This window comes from Centropristis striata, chromosome 5 (assembly GCF_030273125.1).
Source record: "Centropristis striata isolate RG_2023a ecotype Rhode Island chromosome 5, C.striata_1.0, whole genome shotgun sequence".
NCBI classification, from domain to species: Eukaryota; Metazoa; Chordata; class Actinopteri; order Perciformes; family Serranidae; genus Centropristis; species Centropristis striata.
The window spans coordinates 5,820,969-5,847,080 of NC_081521.1; the positions used below are offsets into that span (position 1 = coordinate 5,820,969).

Consider the following 26,112-nt stretch of genomic DNA (forward strand, 5'->3'; position numbering starts at 1 on the left):
GAATTTGATGCTTTCTGTTTTTACTGAGCTGAAAATGCAGCTTTGCAACAGTGATTTGTAACAGTTCTGGCAGAACCAGCAATTTAGGCGGTAATAGCTGAAGCTTTGATCTCTGAAATCAAACTTCAAAAACATTTTCTTCATGAGGCGAGGTTAAATCTAAAATAGGGTCTTATATGTTACTTATTATTCATTTATTTTAAATTGTAGCAGAGCTTCAGTAATTGAGAGTTGTGTTCACATTGTTATGGTTCATTTCCCAAGACTGGGTTACATTACAGAAATATTTTCTCCCACCTGTAAAATAAATTAAGTAGAAGACTTCTTGTTCTCAGTGGAGGCATGCCACAGCCCGCTGAGGGTTTCCAACATCACCAGTGTGTGAAACACTGAACAATAGATGCAGTTTGTGTGTGGCATGTTTTGGTAAATGATGTGGTTGGATAGGGCTGATATGATAATTTCACGCAGCTGAGTCAAATTACCTGCTATTTTAATTTGCATATTTTTTTAAAATCCAGACAAGTGGCTTGCCAGTGTTTACTTAAAGCCAACTATGAAATTATAGTATTGGTAAATATCATCATATTTATGATATTTATCCATTTTGGCATCATACGTTTTGCATGTATACCTTTCATAATCGCAAAAAAAAAAATGTGTTGCTATGATCTACATTTTTTTTACTCCATGTGGCAACTTAGCCTGGCTAACACCAGACTATATCACAAATGAGATCTAGTCTGGACACCAGCAATTCATTTTTCCGTAGAGGAGGCGTGGTTTACGATCCTCCAGAGCTGTTTATTGGGCGATACGAATGTCTATCAAAAGCGTCTGTAGGTAGCTCTTAGCCAATCGTACCAGTTATACCAGATGACGTATGTAGAGCGACAGAAATTGATGTTTACATAGCCAGACTAGCCCATCTCTACTTTGAGACTAAAATGCTCAATTCTGCTTCTGTAACATTTTTCTGCAGCATGTTCTGACTCTGGCGGCTCACAGTCTACCGGTGTTGATGTGTGTGTGTGTGTGTGTGTGTGTCTGTGAGAGAGTGTTGCTTGCTGCTTTGCTTCTCCAGCTCTCGCTTTCTGCAAGATTATTTATTTTTACGCCTTATTCCCCCCTCATGTCATTCAGCCACACACATCCACTGATTTTATGTTCAATAAACGACAAATGCTGCGGGTCTCTGGGCGGCGCCGCTGTCCCCCAGCTCGGAGCGAGATCACCAGCGTTACAGCAGCGAGCGGTAGCCTGGCTAGCTGGTAGATTAGGCTTTGGCCAAATCCTGTCGGAAGCAAGGCTAAAACATCCTTTCTGTTGGTGAAACAGGAGTGTAAAGTCAAAAGTTGTTCTTTTAAAATCAACTTTCGCTCTAAACTATTTAAAACGCCGTCTACAGCTAGATGGAATGAGAGTTTCGTGTCTGCTGCAGCCATGTTGGATCTGTAAGAAAACTAGAAAAGCTTCCATCTGTCGAGTAGTACGCGTCATCGTCTTGCCGTCCCTACCCGTTCTGTGATTGGATCCCTAAAACAGGGCTAAGAAACGGCTATAGATTCCAGACTGTCTGTAGGTTCGAAATTAAATCGAGCGTGCAAGGCAGTATGGGTATACCCAGGCTAGCCACAACTGTGAGGAAAAGTGCAATATGTCATCATAATTTCTACTTTGTGGTGCTGAGTGTGGTAAAACCGCACCGCCACACTCTCACCCACCTAATGAATAAATCCTCTTCATGGGATGTTCAACATCTGTTTTGAAAATAAATAATAAATACAACTCTCCCTTCTTTACATTATACTTGACCAGATTTAGCTTTTTGCCGGCAGTGAGCCTCTGGTGCAACCTCGGGGTTTCAAGCATAAACTTACTGATAGGCAGGAAAAATTTCACATATTACTTTTTCAAAAGACTCTCTGCAGCAATTTTCAAGTCTAATTCCCATCAAGTGCAGTTGTTTTTGAGAGAGAGATGGGAGAATTAGAAACTGAAATTTTCATTTTACCTGCTGAATGCCTGGATGAAAAGGTTTTTGTAAAGTTAGTCATTGCTAATGATATTTGGCAGCACAGTCTCTCTTGAAGAAGGCTTGTGGGCACACGAGACATCTTACAAGAGCTTAAGTGGTTTCCATTCACGTATTGAGGTATGTTAGTTTTCATAACATGAAGTTCTCCTTTAAGCATGACTGAGTCCTGTGGGTGTTTTACTAGAAAGTTTCCATCTAGATTGTTTCCACCTCAGGGAAAATGTTTCATTATATCATCATCCTACTCTTCTGAAGTGTAAGAAATGTTCTGTTTTGTGGTCAAAGACGTTTCCGAATAAGAGACATCTCGTGTTCAGTGACAACAGCCCTTAGATCTATTGGCTAGTCATGTAAAAAAACATTTTGTGACGTTTTACGCTATATTGCACATTTCTGTTGTCTGATTGTTCAAACAGATGCTTAGAGTTTGTTTCAAAAGTCAGTTGATCTCCAGGCCTGAGGACAGCTGAGTCTGGATGCTGGTGACTCTCACAGTCATTAACTTGAGAGTGTTGAGTAGTTGACTGAGCACATGCAGGTGCACAGGAGGCGGAGAGGGACGCTCTGTGATCTTTTGTTACTGTTTCTCGCATGGCTTCCCTCAACATAAGTCTGAATGGGCAAAACAAAGGGGAGGGGGACGGAGTCACAGGTGTGGAAAATAAGGGCATCTAAATGGTGTTGAGTTAAAGAAATTCCACTCAGTGCAGTCACAACTTCTGCTACAATAATACAACACAAGATAAGGTCAAATATACGGAAGCCCTAAACGGCCATGCATTCACTTTTTCCCCCCTATGTTTTCTCGTGATAACGAGTTCATTTAATTTGTTTTCTTGAGAAAATGATCTTGTTATCTCGGGAAAACGACAGTTGTTATTTACATTTACATTTAGTCATTTAGCAGATGCTTTTATCCAAAGCGACTTACAGGAAGAGTAAAAAGCAAACAATCAAGGTATAGTGCATTATCTTGAGATAATGGGATCCTTTCATCGAGAAAACAAATGAAATTAACTCGTTATCACAAGAAAAAACGGAGGGAAAAAATATATGAATGCAGGCCGTTTAGGGCTTCCGTACAAATAGCCATGTGAATAGTGTTGGATTATTACTGGCAGCTGGCATCATATCATCACTGTTTTCATTAATCTTTCAATATTGGACAACCCGGGGTGAGAGGGATTACTCAAGTATTTGGTCACGTCTGTGCCTAAAAACACAGTCAAATACATCACACATCTCACATTTAGCCTCCAACAGTTCATTCACATGCACACTCAGACACACAAAGAATTAATCTCATTTGTCACCAATGGCAGCAATATTTTTAGTAAAAGATTGATGAAGAGATCTGTGAGATGTTGTGAGGAACATACTGAAAGGCTAAAGGGACAGTTCAGATATTTTGAAGTGGGCCTGTGTGAGGTACATAGTGTGTGTTATCTAAAGCAAAACCTATAAACAGTGGCACTTAAAAAAAAAAAAGAAAAATCTGTATCACTTTAGGTGAACTTCATATTTTAATATATATGGAAAGAATTATATATATTATATTTTCACCTTTTTACTTTGCTGTCAAAAAGCCCTTTCTGACAGGATCCAAAGCTCTTATTACCATTTGTGTTCTTTTCAAAGCTACCAGACCCCTTAGACCAGGGGTCTCAAACTCATATTACCTGGGAGCCGCTGGAAGTAGTATCAAAATGAGAGAAAAAAAAAACTAAATTACTTAAAAAAGACAAAAAATCACCAAAAAAGACACAAAATTACTGAAAAAACACTAAATTACTTTAAAAAAAACACACACTAAATAACCAAAAAAGATACAAAATGACCCAAAAAAGACACAAATTACTAAAAAAAAGGACACAAAATGACGTTACATAACATGTAACAACAACACGGCAGATAATAAACGGTCCGGTAGCAGCTGCCTTTCTTTTTGTTAACGTCGTCATAGAAACAAGTGAAACAAAGCTCCTGCTTGCGCAATAAAGGGACCTTCCACGCACAAAACGGTTAAGTGGCATTCATATAAAACGCACATTAAACTTTCATATCAAGGTGAGGGCCACAAAATATCGTCACGAGGGCCGCAATTGGCCCGCGGGCCGCGAGTTTGAGACCCATGCCTTAGACCAAAACAGTGATTTTAAAAAAACCCACTGCTTTCTTGGCAAGAGCCACCTTGTATACCACTAGAATTGGCCCGGATTTTATGCTCACACAAGATACTGGTACCTGATTTGTTCAATCCTGTCCACTAACAAATGGGCAACACTAACTTTTATCAATCGGGCTGCAACACAGGGCTGGTCCTTCCAAGAAATGTAGTGAGAGTCATAATCAGGCAGGACTTGCTGGTCTACCGCGGCCTTGATCAGTTAGTTTGTTTGTGTTTCTGTGTGACTTATTATTGTGCAGCTTTTGCTTCCTGCGTGATAAAATATCTTTTTTGTCGAAGGAGTCTGGTAGCTTCAAAGAGGGCATAGATAATGGCTTTATTTCCCTGTCGGAAAGGTAAAGTACTTAAAATATTCTAAATATAGCATACACTGAAACTGACATTTTATTAGGTCTTTTTTTTAAGGTGGTTAAATATGTTAAGCTGCTGCCCCATCCTCAGTGGTGCTTAGCTTAGCCTCTGTGCTGGGACTCCAAACTGGGGGCGTGCTGACCGCCATCTACTGTAGAAATACACTGACTATGGGTAAGTACCTCATACAACCCCACTGCAAGAGAAAAAACAATCATCCCTTCAAGTATAACTAAGCTCAAATGATAGATGAGACGGTTTCACTTCCCCTTAACTACACTGCAGCTTCTGCAAGGGATGTTATCAAGACATGCAAAGGCACTTCTCACTTGCAGTGGCTAGGGAGTAAGTAGAAATGTGCCCACAAAGGCCATTACACCACGATGCTGTGGTGTGAACTGAAGGTGCGTGTAAGGCAGGAGCCGGTGTGAAGAAAGAGTTAACTGCATAAAGGGGAAAGATAAACACATTACTGCCTCGCTAGTCGCCGCGAGTAACATAATGAACTCCTAATCGCTGCTGAGGGTGTAATTCATCTATGAAATCAGCAGCAAATTGAGATGAGGAAAATCAGTTTCTGATCCATCTCATGCGGTAGCTTAGCAGGAAGGATATTGAACGGCGTGCCTCTCAAAAGGTTAGCAGTAACACTTTCCTGTCAGCATCGATATTCTGTCAGTGGAAAACTTCCCCTCCGCTCTGTCTCGTGCACGGGACCTGCCAAGCAGCATGCACCACTATGAGTCCAGCTGATGAATGCATCTGTATTCTGCCCAGTGCACGCAAGATAAGCAATGACTAGCGCGTCAGGTCAAAATGTCATATTCTCAATCAACTCTAGTGGCACCAAATGTCAAATGCATTGTTGAGAAGAGCGCAGCTGTCAAGAAACGGAATGTGTTGAATCAAACTTCTATTTACCCCCCCATTTCACCATGCCTTCCTCCTCCTCCAGCTCCTCCTCCTCCTCTTCCTCCACCTCCAACCTGCTTGTCTGCCTCTCCAGAACAAGGCATAATAGTATATGTTGAGCCTAAGGCGTGAAAGCTAAGATAATGGCATCTGGAGCTGCCGGCACCCCCATCCGTATCACTCCTCAGGCATTTCAGGATTCGGGTGCTTAACATCAACCCTTCCTCCGCCTTTCTATGCCTATTTCTGTCTGCGGTGGTCCTAGTGTGGGCTTCCATGCACATCGGAGCCATGTGAATGTGAAATCAAAAGAAAATGAACCCATAACTTATACAGTCGCTCGATGCGTGTGTGCGCTCGCTGTGTTTTCATTTTGTGTTTGTACAAATATGCATGTGCGCATGTGTTTGGACAAGATAAAAACAGGGCCGAAGGAATGAAAGGGAAATTTGTGAGAGGAGGGAGAGAGACAGACAAAGGAAAGGGTGGCGACAAAGAGAGGGAGAGAAAGCAAAAGAAAGAAATGACTCACCTTCTCTGCCGACTGGGCTGTGCCAAAGAAAATCGGGATGAAGGCCAGCCAGACTATGCAAGTGGTGTACATAGTGAAGCCAATGGGCTTGGCTTCATTGAAGTCTTCTGGTACATCCCTAGTCTTGATGGCGTAGATGGTGCAGGTCACCATCAACAGGATGCTGTAGCCCAACGAGCAGATTATCTGCAGGTCTGTGATGTCACACTTCAGCACACCGCGGGCCAGCATCGGGTTAATGGTTTTCTGCTCATCGTAGTCGATGATGGTGTTCGGGGGGTCAACGGCGAACCACACCAGCACGCCCAGCAGCTGCACACAGATCAGACTGGAAGTGATGGCAATCTGGGAGGTGGGACTGATGAAGCGTGGGGCCGTGACCGTCTGCTTGCCCTGCTCGAAGATCCGATAGATACGGTTGGTCTTGGTGAGCAGCGCGGCGTAGCTGATGCACATGCCCAGGCCCAGGAAGATCCGCCTGAAGGCACAGACGGCTACGTCGGGTTTGGCAATCATGAGGAAGGTGATGATGTAACACAGAAAGATGCCAGTTAGCAGCACGTAGCTCAGCTCTCGGCCCGACGCCCGCACAATGGGAGTGTCATTGTAGCGCACGAAGGTCGCCATGACAAAGATGGTGGCGATGATACCAAGCATGGCGAGGAAGACGGGGATAATTGCCCATGGGGAGTGCCACTCCAGCTTGACAATGGGGATGGGCTGGCAGGCAGTTCTGTTGGGGTTGGGTCTCATGTTGTAGGCACACAGTCTGCAGGAAGTCTCGTCATACTGGTACTGGTAGCCATCACACAGTTCACAGTGCCAGCAGCACGGCATGCCCTTTACCCTCTTCTTCCTCTCTCCAGTTTTGCAGGGCAGACTGCACACAGAGATAGGCACCTCCTGCTCCCCATCTGGCCACTGAAGCTCCTCCAGCTGGTAGAGAGATGACACACAGCACAGGAAGATAACGTTAGCGATGGAGCGATAAGCCAGAGGCACCGCTGAATATGAAAAACCATGTGGAAAGTGAAAAGCACCTGCATTTCGAGCATGACTCAGTATTTAGTGGCTACGAACTACTAATATATTATGGTGCTCATGAAGTAAAATTATTTGTACAATGCAATCTTTGCATACAGCTAAAAACAAAATAATATAGTCGAAAAACAATTAACCTAATACAGTAAAACATCTCTCTTGCCAATTTCTAAGAGGGATTGCCTTTTTAATACATGAAAGTAATTGAAATCACCATGGCAACAGAGCTTACCTTTGTTCAGTGAAATAAAAATAAAGGAATGTGAAATGCAAAAGACATTATGTTTTAATACAGAAGCCAGTGAAGTATGAAATATGTGATGATAAAGACGGAGAATGGGACTTTGGGATTGCAAAATGCCTCTTTTAGACTTCGCAAAGCTATTTCTATTTATGATCTTGTCATCAAAATGAAAAGTGCAGTATACAGGCGCACTGAAGAACTATCTCAAACTCCAATCCAAAAAAGCCCTGAGGTGTTTCATGGTTTAAGCTCAAACTATAGTCTCAATGTACAAGTCGGCCCTAAAAAAAAGCCATGAAGAAATGGAATTTTTTAGGGTCTTACATATTTTGTTAGGGTGTTAAAAAAGCTTTCATAATGCTCTGAGCTGATCTTTTGATTTATTATGAAAGTGTACTGATCCATGGCTTTAAAAGCGCCAGAAGATTAAAGATTATCCAACATGGCACATAGCAATATACAGTATAAACTAAATGAATCAGTTGCAGCCCAACAAATGAAAAAGAAACAAAAACATAGTAAACTACACATTCTTGTGGTATGATAGTTAAAGTGATGTTTATTGTCCTCTAAAGCTGCTTGAATATGACAGATTTAAAACGTGCTTTGAGAGAATCAGTGTGAAACAGCCCACATTAAAATCAGAATGGCATAGCATAAAACTATATTGGAAAGGAACAGGAATTAATTTCAGTGATAATTTTTGTAGTGTGCATTATGCCCCGATGTAATGTGAATTCATGACTTAAAGATACCCTGTGGAGTTTCAGCACTATAATAGTACTACGGAGCATTTTTTTATGAGCGTATCCCTGTTTTGTTTGTCTCATATATGTTCACAATGATGTACATGCACACACAAGGACACAGGGGAAAAGATGCACATTCCTGTCAATGGTTTTGCACTTGTCCACTGATCTACAGGTGGCAGTAATGTGCCAGGGAAGAAGGAGCAAGCTGGAAACCATGGATCTACAAAAATGCAGAATTTGAAATACTAAAATGGCTTTGCTAATGATTTGTGAGGAAGAATGTGCATTCAACACCTTTGTTAGACCTTAAGGATTCGTACAATGTGTTTCAGTCAAGCAGCAGCCCTCCTTTGTTACTCTCCCTGAGGTTTCTTCTTCTTTTCCCCTGTTAAAATGTTTTTTTGAAAAGATTTTCCTTGGCCGCTGTGAGGGTCAAAGGATGACGTACCCTGTACAGTCTGTAAAGCCTCTTGGGGGAACTCTGATTTGTGATTCTGAGCTATAGAAATAAATTGAATTGAAATTGAATTAGGGCTACACGGTGGTCTAGTGGTTAGCACTCTTGCCTCACAGCAAGAGGGTCACCGGTTCGACTGAGTTTTCATGTTCTCCCCGTGTCAGCGTCGGTTCTCACCGGGTTCTCCGGCTTCCTCCCACAGTCCAAAAACATGCACTTAGGTTTAATTGGTGAGTCTAAATCATCCGTAGGTGTGAATGAGAGTGTGAATGGTTGTCTGTCTCTGTGTGTCAGCCCTGTGATATTCTGGCGACCCGTCCAGGGTGAACCCCGCCCCTCCTAATGTCAGCTGGGATCAGCTCCAGCCCCCCAGGGACCCGAGTGCAGATAAGCGGAGAAGGATAATAAATGAATGAATCCATGAAATTGAATTGAACCTCTGGAAAAATAAAGCCAACATGGAAGTGCCAAAACCTGCAGTTCCTTGGATGGCCACTAGAGGCTACAAAAGTAAATCAATCTCCATAGACTGCCATGTTAAAATGGCCAACTTTACAGCAGAAATAAAGATGTTTACCGCCTGGTTTGAAAAACGATCAGCCTTTATAATTACCTTCCCACTTAATGAATACTGCATGATTGTTGAATTGTTATATAATTAACTCAAATCTTTTTTTTGATCAAACCGGAAGTTCAAAGGAGAAAAGCACTTCCAAAATGGTGTAACCGGAGCCACGTTGAGCTTCATTTTGGCGCTACAGACACTTATAAATTAATTCAAACGGTCCAACACTCAGTGTAAACATTTTGGATTTTACAAGAAAGTTTCACAGGGCACCTTTTTTGGGAATACACATATTTGTTTTCCTGCCGAGAGTTAGATGAAAAGATTGATATTACTCTCTGTTCTGTATGCAGCTCCAGTCAGCAGCCCCATAGCTTAGCATCGACACTGGAAGCCTCTAATTGTGAGCGTGAGCCTTTTCACAGACCACCATACCTGTTTACTCCCTCAAGGTGTTTGATGTCTTTAGTTCAGAGAGGTTATGTACTTCATGTCAGACATCACAGAAAAAGGAATGGCTTGGGGTTTGAAGCGTCGATGCAGCGTTAATAACCTGCTCCTCATGCTCTTTAAACAGAATACACACACGTAGCTTCCAGAGCAAACACAGAGAGCTGTTTTTATTCTGACTTCAGTATTGTTTCCCTGCCTCTAAAGCTCACTAATTACCGTGTTGTATCTTGTTTGTTTAATCCATACAAAAAACGACCAGCGGTTGCCTCGCAATGTCACGGTGACTCTAAGACTCAAAGAAATAGTTGAGCACATAACCCCCTGTAAAACCACAACTTCTCATTTTTACACTTCAGTGTTTGTATGGATGGAACAAACAAGGGAGAAAAAAAGTGGTAATGAGCTTGACATGTGATGGTAGGCAGGATTTTTTTTAGCTCAGTTGGCTCATGTTAAGACATGAGAGTGGCATCAATGTTTACAATTAAGGTATAGTGCAATAAGAGACATTAGTGCAGTAAAAAAGGCTAGTGAGAATTATTTAAGGAGAAGAATTTTGGTTAGGTGCGAGGAGAGAAGATGCTCTTGATGCTCAAGGTAGCGAGCTCTTATCTACACTGAAAAAAAAAGATTTTTTGGCCCTGTAGTTATTATTTCAATCTCTTTATAAATTTTACAAAGAAATACGATTTCAATGCTTTTACTTTGAAATAGCAGTTTTTCATGTCGTGCATTACTTAGTGATTGTTTGTTATTATGTGTCTTCAGTTTTGTATGTAAATTAAATCATTTGTTCCAAGTAATATTCACTAAACCAGTTCATTGGCTTAATTAGTTGATATTTCCAAGTAAAATGTAATTGAGGGACATCAGTGAATCTGAAATTTACTTGTGAATTTTCATTAAAAAAAATAAGTGGTTCTATTAAATAAACATTACTTAGCAACAGCCTGAGTAAAAATTACAAACACTTTCTGTGTGGAAAAACTTTCCTAGCTTATTTTAAAATAAATATCACTCCAATTTTTTCAGTGTAGCTCCCAGCAAGAAAGGGAATAAGCATATTCCCCAAAATGTCAAAATATTCCTTTAAAAAGGAACTATTTCTCTTGACGGCTCATCTTTTTTATTTCTGTGGTGTGAAACGGAAATTAAACTGATGTGAGCAAACATCAAACACATGGAAATTCACACAAACTTACCACCAATCAGCTCGCGCTATAACTCACGCTACCCTTCAACGGAAACGTCAGCAGTTAAAAATCCATAGCAGGTATAAAATATCCTCACATCAGACAGGAATCCGGCTTAGGATACTCACAGCATTGCCTCCTCCGAATGGGGCAACTGCCAATAATTACAGATACAGAGCTGCACCTTTCGCAGTGCACACACACACATGCACACACGCACATAAAGTGTGTTTGTGTCGAGTGTACCTGTATGACAAATGTGTTGTTTCTGTGGTGTCTGGATAGATTATCATCTGCCATTTATCTGGGGGCATGAAGGTGCCATTTGTTATTTGGACAATGAATGGTGCTCTCTGGAAAACCTCCCAATTACACACAGTGTGGAAACAGTAATGAGACCAACAGCTCTGTTGCCATGGAGACCGCAGCAAGATTTTTGACACCTTGGACTCATGCGGCTGCCATAGTTTTCATTGGGGCTTTGCTTTAGTTCTTAATTTTACAGTTAATTTGAGCTTTTGTGAGCTGGAGAAGCATTACGCTGAACTATTGATGATCGAAAAGTGTCTCAGGATGCTCATTACAGGGTTACCTTTAAATTAGGTTGCTACTTAACGTGTTACTCAACAAAGTGATTGCTATTGCATTGGAATATAATTGCATTGTAACAGCATTTGGTTTGTAATCACACTAAAACAGAATGCAGCACAAATCTCCAGCAGCAGACGTTGCTCCACCTGTGCCATCCAATCCATTCGGCTGAGTTTAATTCTTGTGAACCAGAGAGCCATTATGCAAATGTTAACTCATCTGTATGTAAATGTCATGTTTTTTTTGTGTGTAATCTGAATTACGTAGAAATACATAGAAATGTTCGGCTCAGGTTTCATCCTGTCATACAGCATGGGCAATTTTCGAACCATGTTTGCCTTGAAATAAAATGAAACTCATCACTTTCTTTATTGTCCACATGAATCACCTGGGCCCATTCTTGTGTTGTGACAGTCAGATCTATCATTGTTGCTACAAACCAACACCTTGCACCTATAAAAAGGAGCGCAGCAGCTGTCTCCAGCTCCACTCCTAACCTGATATTAGGCAGTATTTTTTTGTAGGTAGTTATTTAAAGCTCCCATGAAATGAAAAATGCCCAATCCACGTTGTTATCCCGTGGGTTTAACTATCTTTTCAATATGCCATAAAAAAAACAAAAAAAAACTTCTTCTTACACATTTTCTTTTTAAAATCTCTTGGTTTTACTTCAAAGTACCCAGAGCGTTTTACATGATTTATCTTGCTCTCTTCGGTGTACCTTAAATTCCACCTGATAAAATATGTTCATATCTTTCATCGTGTACAGGAAAATCTGCAGGAAGAGCCAACAAGCATTCGGAGTAACATGGGAGGTGTTTATTAAGGTGTCAGTTTCCGACAGCATCAACATCTCCAGCAGCTCCCTGCCTCCTAACACTGAACATATATGGTGTGACACTTGGGTTAAAAGAATGTTGTTCTCTTCCTCCCACTCCTTTACCGTCAGTCCTCCGAGTGGGAGAAAAGTGATCTCCAACAATGGAGTAATGTCTGTTTTAGAGTGTCTGTTCTCCTACTTTTTTCTCTTTTATGCTGATCTCTCAAATCAAATTTGAATCCTGCCCTAACATCCCTTTTCAGGTGGAAACATATCAAACCCCCTCTTTTTAACAGCTTAAAAAATGTGACAGACGAAAATTACCACATTGTAACACCCTTCACACACTGATTTTTTAAAATCTTTTGTCTGTTTAATTGCAGGATTTTTCCCTCTACATAAAAGCAGCTGTTGGCACATTTGATCATTTTCTATAAAAACGCATGTTTTAATTATAAATATAGCAGTGTTTTATAAAATAAAGTCTAAAAGTTACTTTCAGTAGGACTTTTGAATATGTTTAACATTTGGCTTGCATTAGTAGGCAACACATCAACCGAAATGTGTGTGAACATTTTTCTCTATTCTTTGTTGGAGGAAAATATTACACCTGAGCAATTTTGAATATTTATCTTCTGGGCAGAGAGTAACACTCGTCTTTCTTGCTAAATTGCACAAACAGATTCAGTTTTTGCACCTAAAATACACCAATTAGACTGAAAGTAAAACGTGTCTGCACCTGAGCTCTCTCCGTATTTGAGATGCAAATAATGCGCGCCCCCTTGTCACATAAGAGATTTCAATTTTGGGAAAACACAAAGTCTTCACGCTTGTACGTTTTTCACACGGCTGAGCCCAGACACTCTGTTTAGACACGAGCATTTAAACAACATTTTGACATTGTGTGTCTGTCTGCGCTCCCACTTATCAGTAAACAGTCTTACCCTGAGCTGGAGATTCTCCACCCACTGTCCTACCACCTTATACTCTGGGGTGGAGGAGTTGGTCATCTGGAACTGGAACAGGTCATAGCGTCCTGGAGCATCACCGTTCTTGTTAAACACAACAGAGGTGCCAGCACTGCCTGTACAGAGTGAGAAAAAGAAAACGCAGCACAAGGACAGCGGGGTAGAAAAGTGTTAGAAACCGGCGTGACGGAGTACAGCACCTCTCCTAATAAGAGAAAAACATGAACTTTTAACCCCTTGCCTTGCTGTGTGGTGGCCTAGATGGACCACACAAAGCACCCCAGGGTGTTTGAGTCAGTTACTCCCAGTTAAAGCCTCCAAACACAATGACCTATATCTTGAACCTTTATGATAAACACGTACAGGGAAGCAAGCTCCCTACTGACCAATATAGCACTTTCCCACCTGCTTCCTATGCATCATCACGGCTGCACAATGGTCTCTAGAGAAACATATTTATATATGCGAAGCATGCTTAGATATATGGACTCTCAGCTGTGCATTCGTATCAGAAATTGAAATGAAGGCACACCTCTTCAGGTTTAAAGTAATGCATTTCAATCACACAGTGGTCAACAACAGGAGATGTAGGGAGGATAAACAGGTCAGCCAAAGCATCATACGGTCCCCATCTGCTCTCAGTGTGCAGCAGCCTGTCTCAAGCAGGGCCCTGAAGATTTCTCTAATTAGCTCAGAGAGGGCTGCGGACACCTGAAACATTACGCGCGAGGAAAATTAGTTTTTTAAATGTGTGTTTGTGCGAGCTCTCAGGCCTGTCAGCTGTGTCTATGTGTGTATATCACTCAATTATAACTGCAGAGTGTGTGCAAGATAGTGTGTTAATGCAGATGTCATTCAACACGAGATCTCCCTCGCAGCAGTAAATGTTGAATGGCATTAATGGGAAAGAAAGGTTGTTCTCTATTTTATACATGAGGCCTGCATTGTTGATGAGGTCATTTTTACCATCCCACAATGCTGAGAGAGAATGAACAACTGCTGCATTTTACAAGTCGGTTCACCTTGGCACTGCACATAGTAGCTCGTAAGCACGAATGGAGATACCATTTTTGAAATGGGACGGGGGGAGTCTGATGACACTTGGCATGGGAATTAAGTACTTTAATAGCTCTGGCTATAAAAAGTGTAGAGAAAAGGACCAGGAGCATATGTCCAAAACACTTTTGGGAACATGTTGTCTTTTGTATCTAGAACAGAGCTCGTGGCTTTTGGATGGAAGGCCACTACACCTTTTCCTTCGTTTTTAGCCAGAGGGAATTTCATCTCCCTCCAGTTTTTCTTCCAAGGACATTTGTCATTGAACATTCTACAAAAGTTTCAGGCCAAAAGACTCTTGTTAAACAAGAGAGGCAGAGGTAGCAACAGAAAAAGCCTATTTCAGGCGACAGAATACGAGACCATTTCAATAAAATGCCGCGGACCAGCAACCAAATGTTCCTTTTTGACTTTGTGACACCATTGTGCATCACAAATGTCAGTTTGTAAAACCTTAAGTATCCATTTCCATGTTGATGCAGAGTCACAAAGCCCTCACTATCTCAGTTTATGCAAAGCGGGAGCCTATATTTTCCACATTAACAATGCAGAAATGGCACCACTGGAGTCATTTGACCCTTTGGTCTTTCTATTTAAGAGCAGATAGATATCCACGTGTCGGAGCAGAAAATGAAGCAGGACGGGTGTTAAGAATTAATTCAAGTGCTCTCGTGAAGCCCATAGTGAAAATTCCCAATGTGAAAACCAAACCAAAACTCAGTGGGTGGCAGTCACCGTCCTGTCACTTCTGCTTCCACCAAACAGACAGTAGACTTGTTGACACAGTGAATAAAGATGTTGACAAGGTATTGACTCGTGTGAGCAAAAGCTATGACAGGAATACCATTCTTACTCTACGCCCCGGCAAAAACATACAGCATACAAACAAACACACAAAGTCATTCACTAAAGTGACATGAGTGATTGGGCACTTGGCGCTCTTCAGCTTTAGAGCAAATAATTAAGTGGTGTGTCTGTGTGTGCAGATAAAAAGGCATTAGAAATTCCTTTCAGTTTTCTATTGCCTGATATTTTCAAGGGAGCAAAATGGTCTGTGTAGGCTCCTTAGTGAGAACGCTGTCTAAGATGAAAGATTTATGCATTTGCATGTGGCTCTGAACTAAGACATGACAAAAGTGCACTGCCGCTGTGCCGAGCAGTGTGGGTGGACTGGGGATCCACTGCTGTGTTTCTCTCGCATCATTATTCTTTCCTTTTTTTCTCCCTCTCACTCTTCAGCTCTGTGACTCCGGCGCAGTGGGGAGATCAACAAAGGAGGCTTACACTCCTTCGCTCTCAAACATACATTAGCAGTGGCACATACACAGGATAATGTGCGTGGTTGCAGTCTTTAAATGCAATAAGGGGCAGTGAGATATGCCTGATGGAGCCACAACAGAACAACCCCTGCTTGCCAGTAAAAAGGTTTCAGAATATAAAAGCGAGACAGGAAGAAGTAGAGGAGGTGAAGAAGGAAGTGATCTTATTTTTGGCTCAGGTGAAATGAGCCGCTTTCTTTGTTAGTGCCACACGGAGGTAAATGATTTTCAGAAGCGGAAAAAAAGTCAGCACAAGCCCAGATGGTTATTGAGATTGGACAGCAGATTCTCGATCCGATGCATGAATCTGCACTTAGTTAAGGTCTCCTTGAAATTCTAGCTCTGCACAGGCGATTGCATATATTCGGTTTCTTTAGTTCCCCCTTAAAATCTGAAGGCTTCTCGCCTGCTGGAGCTCTGCACTGCTGCCATAGCGACAGTGTCAAAGAAAGGCAGGCAGCTCTTTAGCCCTTAGCTCACTGACAGAAGTTTGTTTAACGTATTTTTGTCTACAACTAATTGTAAAGAGTTATTTGAGGTGTTAAACGTGATCAACACCTTGCTAACAGTGATCAACAAAATACTTTAGGTGGACAGAAACATACTGTTAATAGATTAATTTAGGGCATGATGTTGCCTGTTTATATTCATAAGCTTTTGAAGAATAATCTGGCGGGATTCATATTGTTCTTGTTAACAAATCCCAAGAAATAACCAAAAACCAGCAATTAATTAAACATATGTAAGTATTGTCTGTTTAGCCAAAGCCTGATACAGTTAATTCCTCTGTGCAAAAGACATCGATTGTTGTCCAAAAACTAATAAAAAACACATCAAAAGCCACATCACTGCACTCATAATTTCGTTAACTCTATGGAGTCTTGGGCTATTTTGTCCGTTTTTTAATCCTTTTCATGTCTTTTTGTGTCTTTTTTGGTCATTTTGTGTCTTTTTTGGTCATTTTGTGTCTTTTTTTAGTCATTTTGTTTCTTTTTTTGGTCATATTGTTTCTTTTTTAGTCATTTTGTATCTTTTTTGTGTCATTTTGTGTCATTTTTAGTCCTTTAGTCCAATATAAAATGTGATTTTGAATCTTTTTTTTTAACTTTCAAAACACTCATGCTCAATAAAAAAATTTAAACGTTGCAAATGTGAACAAAGGTTGCAAATATAACATATATAAGAGGGTTACATCCAGTTCTATCATTTTATACTAAATATATTTGAGCTTGTCTCCAGTTTTACTTGGTATATCATCATCAAACTGAAACTGGCCTCATGGAGTTTACAGCCAGAACTTTAGAGGTAAATTTACAGTAGGGCTCCACGCTGCTTTGTTTTCTCGTCTGGATGTGATGAAGAAGTCATGCTTTGGAGCTTTTGGAGACTCCAGAGGGTTAAACATGGCTGCTGGTATTTATTTTTCAATTGATTCCACATAGACTGTTATGCTGCTGGAAATATTCACAAACACAGCGATTATGTATTAATCCGCAGTTGAAAATAGTACAAAGAAATTCACTATTTGCTCCTCTCTGAATAACATTTGCTACAAACTGCAGTGCCCTGCTGTTTTAGAAACATTTATGACCCATTTTGTAAGATTTAGTCTTCAGCGTGAAAGAATGGGCTTGGGGCAGTAACATATAGTGACAGGGGAATTAGAAACTATTGACATTACCAAAAATTTAGATATAGATATAATCGGCCTGTATCGTTAAAAGCTGATAGACTGGTTTCAGACCTCTGAATCACTGCCCTCTGTGTTGTTGGTTGGAAAATAACCGAGCCAATAAGAGCTTAGTAGGCAGGATTAATAACAGGGAAGTCAACTTCCTGTGCCAGATGCAGAGGAATAGCTGCATTCATTAGAATAAGTGAATAAAAATGACAAATTAGAGAAATAAGAACATCTCTAAATGTCTCAGTTTGTGAGAAAACTTCTGTTTTGACTGAAAATAATCTCAGAGGGATAGATATGTCACTCGCTACAGATTAATTAGGACAAAACAAAACAACCCCTCCTCCCACACTGGAATCAACTAATATGACAGAATAACATTATTAAATGAAATGGCAACTTAATCTTATTATAAGGCTAAAATGTCAGTTATCAAATTCCTCAAGTACTACCTCTGTTAATGATTAATGTGCTGGAGATGAGCTGCAAGTGCAAGAAAAATAAAATGATTTGATCTGTTTTACTAACTACGGTTTGTTCTTTTATTAATACTAAACACATTTAATGACAGTGTGCTTGTATGTTATGAAAAATGTATCTATCTTTAGTCCATTACCTCTTCATTCATTTATTTTACGAAGGAGAGATGAAAGATTTTTCTTGCCCCTGCTCCCTATCAGTCATGGAATCTGTATAAACTCTGTGATGGAAATATACACAGAAATGAGGGAAATGTAATATTAAATTAAACAAAATCAGAATCTTTAGTGAATCGTTAGTAGCCTACAACATGTCAAGACAATAAAGTACATTTCATCCAGTCCTGCATATGAAACATCACTGTGGAGTGAAGAAGAAAAGGGACACGAGGATCTGGGTCCACTTCTAAAAGTAGGGCAGTTTTATGAGAAGATAACGCTGATTCTTTACTTTAAACAGCTGAATGTTATCTGGAGCATTTTGCGAAGACACAATGTACTTCAGAAGAGCCTCTAATGATCACTGGCTGACATACATGCCAGCGAATTTGTAATGACAAAGGTTTCTCTTGTTTTAAACTCGTTTCCCATTTGGCTCTCTTCCTCCACTCACTTCTGCATTTCAGAGCAGTTGTCATTAATAGCTATTTGCCATTAATTGTTAAGTATCTTCCCCATCACTGTCTGTACAGGGCTGAATAATGTAGAGGTTCAAGTACTGGCAGACCCATAATTTATCAGAATGGCTCAAAATATCACACAGATCCAGAAAATATAGTTTTGCTTTGAGCTATGAATGAAAGTGAATGTAAATTTGAACTGGCCGGCTCTCGCCCATTTGGTGCCCTAGGCGAGATCCATTCGTGTTGAACAGCTCCGCTTGCTGTTTCATGGAGGGGGAACTCCCGTTTTTGTTTGCCCATGGAGCCAACCAGGCTATATAATACAACTGTCTGTCTTTATAATTATTAACTTATGAGTAAATTTGCAAAGAGCAGCTGGAGACCGCTAACAAAGTTAGAGACAATGAAAGTGCAAACCACTTGAAAAATGTGCTTAACTGTGTGAAGCTAGCATTGCTTTATTTCAACCTAGCTATCAAGCTAATACAAATGAAACGTCTTCCCACAAAAAAGCATTTAAAAAAAGATTGGGACTTCTCCTCCTCCTCTTTTCTTCTTTTTTGATACTGATTACTGGAGAGCTTTGACGGCCGTTTCATCTAGCAAGATATGTCAAAACATAACCTGTCTGTCACTTGACGTGACCTGACCTCTGTGACAGCGATCTGACCGTCTAAAGGGGGGGCAAGGCAGTGAGCCCATGTCACGTCACTCAGCACCACAAGTGAGAAAATGTCATTGTTTATCTGTTTCTTTATTTTGTTAATATTTAGTATTTTCAAGACAGAACACGAAAGCCTAGCCATAAGTATAAAACAGAGGACGTGATACTGACTTATCACCCATTTTTCTACTTGTTATAGTCAGAAACTGAAATGACTCTGATTATTATGTCCACAATTTTGTTTTTCTTTAAATTGCTTTTTAAATTGACACTGCAGGTTGGTGTGGACACAGCAGCCCTGAGTAAACACTCGGGAGGATAAAGTAGTAGTAAAAGACTAGTTGGACATTTTAAGAAATAACCTTATTTGCTTTCTTGCCAAGAGTTTGATGAGAAGATTCACTTCGCCGGCTCAGACTCAGCTATATTTTGAGCTTAATGCCAACATTAAAGTGCTATCAGCCTGCTAAAATATGCATATTTGGGGAAATTTGATATGTGGCTGCAAGTTGAAAGCAATTGTTTGATATTTGGGGAAATACACTTATTTGCTGTCTCGCCAAGAGTTAGATGAGAATATTGATACCACTCTCAAGTCTGCAGAGTGAATAATTAGCTGGCGCCAGAAGCAGTAGCTTAGAGTAAAGACTGAAAATGGTGGAACAGCTAGTCTGACAAAAAAAAATCTGACTACCAGCACTTTTAAAGCTAATAATCCCTTTAATCTATGCAATAAAAAATGGTAAACAACAATTTGCCATTTTAAAAGGGGTTATGTCCTAGACTGCATGTCTGCTTCTCTGGCCAAGAAACACTTCCATAACCCTTAGCTAACCAGCTGCTGTCTGGAGCTTTATGTTTAGCATGCAGACATGAGATGAGAGCCGTATTAATCATCTCATCTCCCTCTCAGGACAATAAATAAGCGTATATCCCACATTAACCACACTCTGGGTGACTATTCCATTCTGATTGGCTGCAGGGTGCCCATTAATATCAACAATAAACAGCTATTACTGTAAGTAGTTCCAGTAAAACTGTCTGTCACTGTTGACAGGGACGCGGTCAAAGCCTCCCTCTTTTACAATGTACTGCAACACGTTAACAAGATAATATTTTATTTACAACAGAGTGTAGTCCTTCAGTGCCTCGTCCTCTGACCGCCACAGGACGGAGACGGTAACTTGTTAGCTGTAAGAAGTACAGTGACCATCTGAACTCACTGATGCTGCTTCAGACTGCAGCCAGCAATACACAATAAGGTATCATTACCTCATGAAAATAATGATATTGATTTGGGGACAAGACCTGGCTGGATAACTCAGTAGTCTTGTTATTTAACACATTGTCAAATTATATCTATTGACTCTGTTATTGACTTTGGATGTTGCTAAGCTTTCTAATGGGTTCTACGAACTGAGTGGACTCGAAGTCTCTCCTATTGTGAAGTCCTATCTAAAGTTCAGCCTAATTACTGGAGTGCAGTGGTGGAAAAAGTATTCAGATCCCTTACTTAAGTGAAAGTTTTCTCAAGGTAGGGCTCATTTATTGCTTTATATACTGTTATGAGGTTTAATTTTTAAAAATGAGTATAATCATTATAAATGTATATGTTTTTCATGTTAAATCTCGACCCGAAAAGTAACTATAGCAGTTAGCTAAATGTAGTGGAGTAGAAAGTAAAATATTTGCCTCAAAATGTAGTGGAGTAGAAATATACTCAAAAAATACTCAAGTACAGTACATTTAACCTCTGAAGTCCAGGAGATTTTGGTTGAAATTTGTCAACTTCTTATGCATTCGTTTCTGTCTCTGTTCAGCATCTTTCAGTCTGTCCTTACATCACATGCATGGCTCCTTTTTCTCCACACAAACTTGGCTATCAGTCAGATTTTTCATTTTATTTTAATCAACAAAGTATAAAGCTGCCAGGAACCCAAAATACAAACAAAAGACACAGGTTTCTATGGAAATGTACCATGTTTTTTCACCATTTATACACACAAAAAAGCAGAAATCATAATAAATAATAAAACTACAAAACAGTCTATTTGCATGTAAAATAAAAATAGTAATAGTTTTCATTGTAGAAAGGAAATCCACATTTTAAAAATGATCTAGAAACATAAATGGCACACTGTGAAAGCTCCTATGATTGCACTTTCAACTGGCTTCCTCAGCTTGTCTACATATCATATATAAATAAAGTTATTACTGTAAATGAAACGTGTATTTTCAATAAATTGATGGACTCCAGAGGGTTAATCTCAAAATTGTACAAAAGTACAGTACTTGAGTAAATACTTAGTTACCTTCCACCACTGCTGGGCTTGTGAACAATGTTTCCATTGCAGAAGAACCTTATGAGATGGTAATGATTGTTTAAGCTGTGAAAAATTTAAGATTGTGATTGCAAAACAAATAAAAATATATATTTAATTTAATTTAATTTATATTTTAAGGTCTAACTTTGCTTTTTGTTTCAAGATAATGCCATTCAAGGTGTCCATATTAAAGAATTAATGGACACCCATGTCGTCCAATAATTCCTGATAATCGACAGCAATGCTGGAAATGATCCCTTACATGTTACACTATTCATTTACTAATGTAGTAGGGTCATTTAAACATATTTGTCTCTCACTTGTTTTACCTTATTCTGTTTATAGGTGGTTTATCCACAGGATCATCAGTGTTTATGCATGTTTTAGTATTATTCTAGACTGCAGTTTATTCTAATAAAGGGCCTTCCAAAACTTTGCATAAATCCATAGCATAACCAATTTTACATCTTATCCACTCGTTGTGTAAGCACTCACCGTTGAAGCTGGTGTTTCGTATGTACTTGAGAAGAGTCTTTCCCTCGGCTGACTCCATCTGTGGACAGACGCCAGGATGATCAGGACATAAGTCCCTCTGCATGTTGTGGAGTGCGTGGGCCATGGCGTACACCGCGTCAATCACAAACTGCACCTTCCCTTCCTGCTCGTACTTGGAGTCCATCCCAATGCGCTCCTTGCCTGAGGGCAGAAAAGCAAAGAGGAGGACTTACAGGCAAAGACACCATGAGCCATTAGACATTACATCCTCTCAGCGCTCTCCCTATCATCCGCAGCTTCATTTTTATTCCCCCATTTACCATTTCCTGCCGGTGACTTCAATTGTGATTTTGCAGGAATTACACCTAAAGGGACAATGTGGCATAGCAAATAAGAAGACACATTTAATTCCCGAGAGGAAAATATCAAGCTGAGCTGTGAGACAAAGTGTTTGTGACGACTGCAGCAGGCTCTGATTGAATTACTGCGCTGTATTACAAAGTAATAAGCTGCTAAGAACGGACCTCACTTGTCCCATCTGCGAGGTGATGAAGATCACCATGAACTTTAGTAACATACTCTTCTACAGCCGATTCCTGCTCTTTTATATCCTCCTCCCAGTGCACTGCCCTTTCACTATGGGCTGCTGTAAAGGTTTTGCCTCACGCTGCTGATACTCTGCTTGAATACGTAATGCTTCACCTCTGCTGGATTTCTGTTGTTACAAACTGATTTAGGCATTTTTATTCTCCCGCTAGACGAAAGCTGCATTATGAAGAGTGAATGAAAATGAAAACAACAAAAATTCTACTATTTTAATAATAATCATAATCATCACCATGATCATCATCATTATCATCACAATTTCAACATTCAAACTCCCAGTTAACAAAAATGCACCATCGAGGAAATAACTGTGAATACTAAAAGACAATTTTCTCCCCAGTGGAAGCTGCTCATAGCTCACACGGAGAGCTCAGTAGAGGGCCAGATCAGGGTAATAGGACACATATGAAAAAAAAAAATATTGAAGACTTGCATAAACTGAAGGAGGTCGAAAGCAATCTGCGTTGACATTTCAGGTCATTCCTCAGAACTTAACATACATTTCAACCCACACATAACATTTCTGCTTTTCAGAGTTCTGCATAGGGTGCTAAATGGACAGTCCTTGAATGCAAATGCCTCCTGTTTATATTTAACATTCATAAATATCAGCTCAGCCTGACAAAAACAGCAACGTACCGCCAGAATATATAAAAGACGTTTACAACCATTTTACAGAGGGTTTGCTGGGCTCGCTGAGTGGACGAGCATCTTCTGTCTTTGACGCATGATAAAAGACGCCAAACAGGAGATTATAAAGGAAACAAAATCCTTCAGCAAACAGTAATTTGTGTCACACTGCCATTACCGTCATCACGTATGCAAGCAAGATTAATACAGCATCCCACATCACAGGCATCATCCTCGTGGATAATAAATGCAGTGCAATGCTTGTCACACCGTTGACAGGCAGAGTTTAGGTAATATGAGAATGCATCACTGATAACAACACTATCATTAATGCTACCACAGAGATGGTAATACAGCAGAATGGGGGCATGAGCAGTATTCACTTTGCTCTCTGTCATTTTGCCTGCGTTTTCCAGCCTAAATAAAGTGTACTCTGGCTCTGTGCAGTTAATACACACGGCACGACTCTGCTGAGCTGTCAAGGTGACTGGGTTAAGGGGGAAGAGAGGGAATATGGGATTTAAGAGTTACAGGACATTAGCCAGAGGAGCAGACGGTCTGTAACTGTAGTATGACTAAGACACGTGGCGCATTATTATTCTAATAATAAACTCTGCCTGTCCTGCACCTGCTGGGTAGAAACACCTGGTGTTAGACTTTCTGGTCTCGTTGCAGACACAGGACTTGAATTAAAACCCCAACGGTCGATCTGCAGCTACTAATGTGAAGAAAAGGTCAAGTTCACATCAACCTGATGAGGCAGGGTGAACATATGCATTCTCTATTAGTGTTATACAAAATTGTTCTCGTTCTTTCCCATGTCAAAACTGGTGTAGCTGTGCATTTGCAGCTGATATCTTTTCTCTTTGAGGCACTGAGGAGCCGGAAGTCAAAGTTTTGAATGAACATTTGGCAGGTGGTCAGGACTATGTCTCTCAATGAATCCTAATAGGTAGCTGATACATTCATCATATCAACTTTATTATGTGATAAAAGATTTATGTTATGTTTAACCCTTTATCAGGCGAAGAACTATATTCGGTAACTTCAGTGGATATCAAACTGGGTCCCCATGTCTCTCTGTTTGGTCGTAGAACCACATGGATTTCTTCCAGCTAATCAGCAAAGATCAAGCTACGTCACAGACGGTGACCCCATGACAACTGACCAATCAGTATGATAATAATATAATAATATTAACTTTATTGACCTTGACCTCCAATGTAAAAATGAAAAATTTGGAAAAGAAATCTGCAAGAAACAGTCGTACTCTGTAACATTTTGAGAAAAAACTTGCAAATTTACTAGATTAAAGTGGCAAATCTACAAGAAAAAAAGTCGCAGATTTAAGAGATTTAAAGTGGCAAATCTGAGCGAAAAAAGGCGCAGATTTACGAGAAAAAAGTGGGGAAAAAGCTACTTTTCTCTCGCAGATTGAACACTTTAAATCTCGTAAATCTTTTTCTCGTAGATTTGCCACTTTAATCTTGTCCGTCTGGTCCGTCTGGTAATCTGGTCCGTATGTTTTTTATACATTCTGGCAGTATGTAATATCCTCCAATATTCTCTAGGGTTGAAATTTGGAATTTGCACGTATTTCAATGAGTGCCCTATTAAGGGTTAAAGCTTGTGCTGTCTGCCAAAAACCTCCCCAAAATGATCATTGCATGCATTAAGCAACTATAATCAATATTTATATATTTTCAGTGGATCACATGCCTACATGACCCAAAAGCAGAGTGAAAAGGAACAGGGCCATAAAGCTACAGGTTTCATATTATGGATTTGAGAAAATCCAACAGCTAGCCATTGACCGTGAAAAATGTGTTTTTTCTGACTTATACATATGTATTTCAGTCATCCTTCAGCCAACCAGACCTGTGCATGTGGAAAATTGAAACCCCTGCATTGTTTCCCCCGCTCCTCCTTGGTCTGCTGGCCCTCCTACGGGCCGTTTCAATTTGCCACTCGTTGGTGCGTAGATTCGGGTGCATTAGCATAAATCGGTGAATAATTACTCCCAGAGCCGTCAATCAAGGCTTTGACCGCTCCCACCTGCCTCTGCTTTCAGTCCGTCTAAGACGCCATTGTGACTTCAGTATTGCAACTCAGCTAGAGATGTCAAAGCTTAGACTAAGACACGCCAAATGTTCTGTTGTTGGCTGCAACAACGAGCACAAAAGTCTATTTTCTCTCCCACCAAAGGAGGATAGAAGGAACCAATGGCTCGTCAATGGCTATTTTTAATTTTTTTATTAACCAGGTTCCTGCAGTAGCTAATGCTAACGCGTTAGTCTGTGCTAACCATTTTGCCCTTGACTGCTTCACCAACATGGGTCAGTTCAACGTCAGATTTGCCTTTAAACTGATTCTTAAGGTTGGAGCCAGACCCACTATACGTGGCCAAGCTACAGCAAACGTGCCATCGGTAAGTTTGTACTTTGCTACTTTGTGATATCATGTACAGTAAAGAATGTGCAGTTAGCGTTACCTTGGTCTAACTAATAGCATGTCTCACCGTGCTAACGTGTGCTATCGGCTTGTTAGCAATATCATCTTGTCATTATCTTGTTGGACCCTGAACCAATCCGATAGCACAGCAGGCAATAACAAACAAAGAGGATATGAATGCTGACAATAAACATGAACAATGAACATATGCATTGTCTATTAGTGTTATACAAAATTGTTCTCATTTTTTCCCGTGTCAAAACTGGCGTACCTGTGCATTTGCGGCTGGTATCCTCTCTCTTTGAGGCACTGAGAAGCCGGCAGTCAAAGTTTTCCTCCCAGAACTCAGCGAACCACACGTTCCTGCGGTTGTTCTCCAGGGTGAGACCAGTAAAGTATTCATCAAACCCTGGGAGCAGAGGAAAGAGGAGAATGGCTCAGTTCCGGACCAATTATCAACCAATTCAGACCTGGAGGAAATGAAGCGAGACTTGCTGCAGCGGTGTCGTTGCGGTGGAGGTGGTGGAGGTGGTGGTGGTGGAGGCCGCTAGGTGTTGGAAGCACACCAGCAAGCACTACTTCATCAAAATTTGACCACGGTGGTTCCTCTTCCTCTCAAGCTCCGATAGAACTTTAATCACCTCTTTCATCTAGGAAATTACATTAATTAAAAAACAGG

General features: G+C 40.4%; 1 protein-coding gene across 1 annotated transcript in view; it reads right to left on the reverse strand.

Annotated features, from left to right (window-relative positions):
- Positions 1-26,112, reverse strand: part of LOC131971631 (metabotropic glutamate receptor 7-like) — a 94,821-nt gene that overhangs the window by 13,611 nt on the left and 55,098 nt on the right. Inside the window, exons 5-8 of the mRNA XM_059333159.1 lie at positions 25,705-25,842; positions 21,747-21,947; positions 13,082-13,221; positions 6,022-6,957 (exon numbers count right to left, since the gene is read on the reverse strand). Of these exons, the coding sequence (XP_059189142.1) occupies positions 6,022-6,957; positions 13,082-13,221; positions 21,747-21,947; positions 25,705-25,842 (1,415 nt within the window). The remainder of the gene's footprint in view (positions 1-6,021; positions 6,958-13,081; positions 13,222-21,746; positions 21,948-25,704; positions 25,843-26,112) is intronic.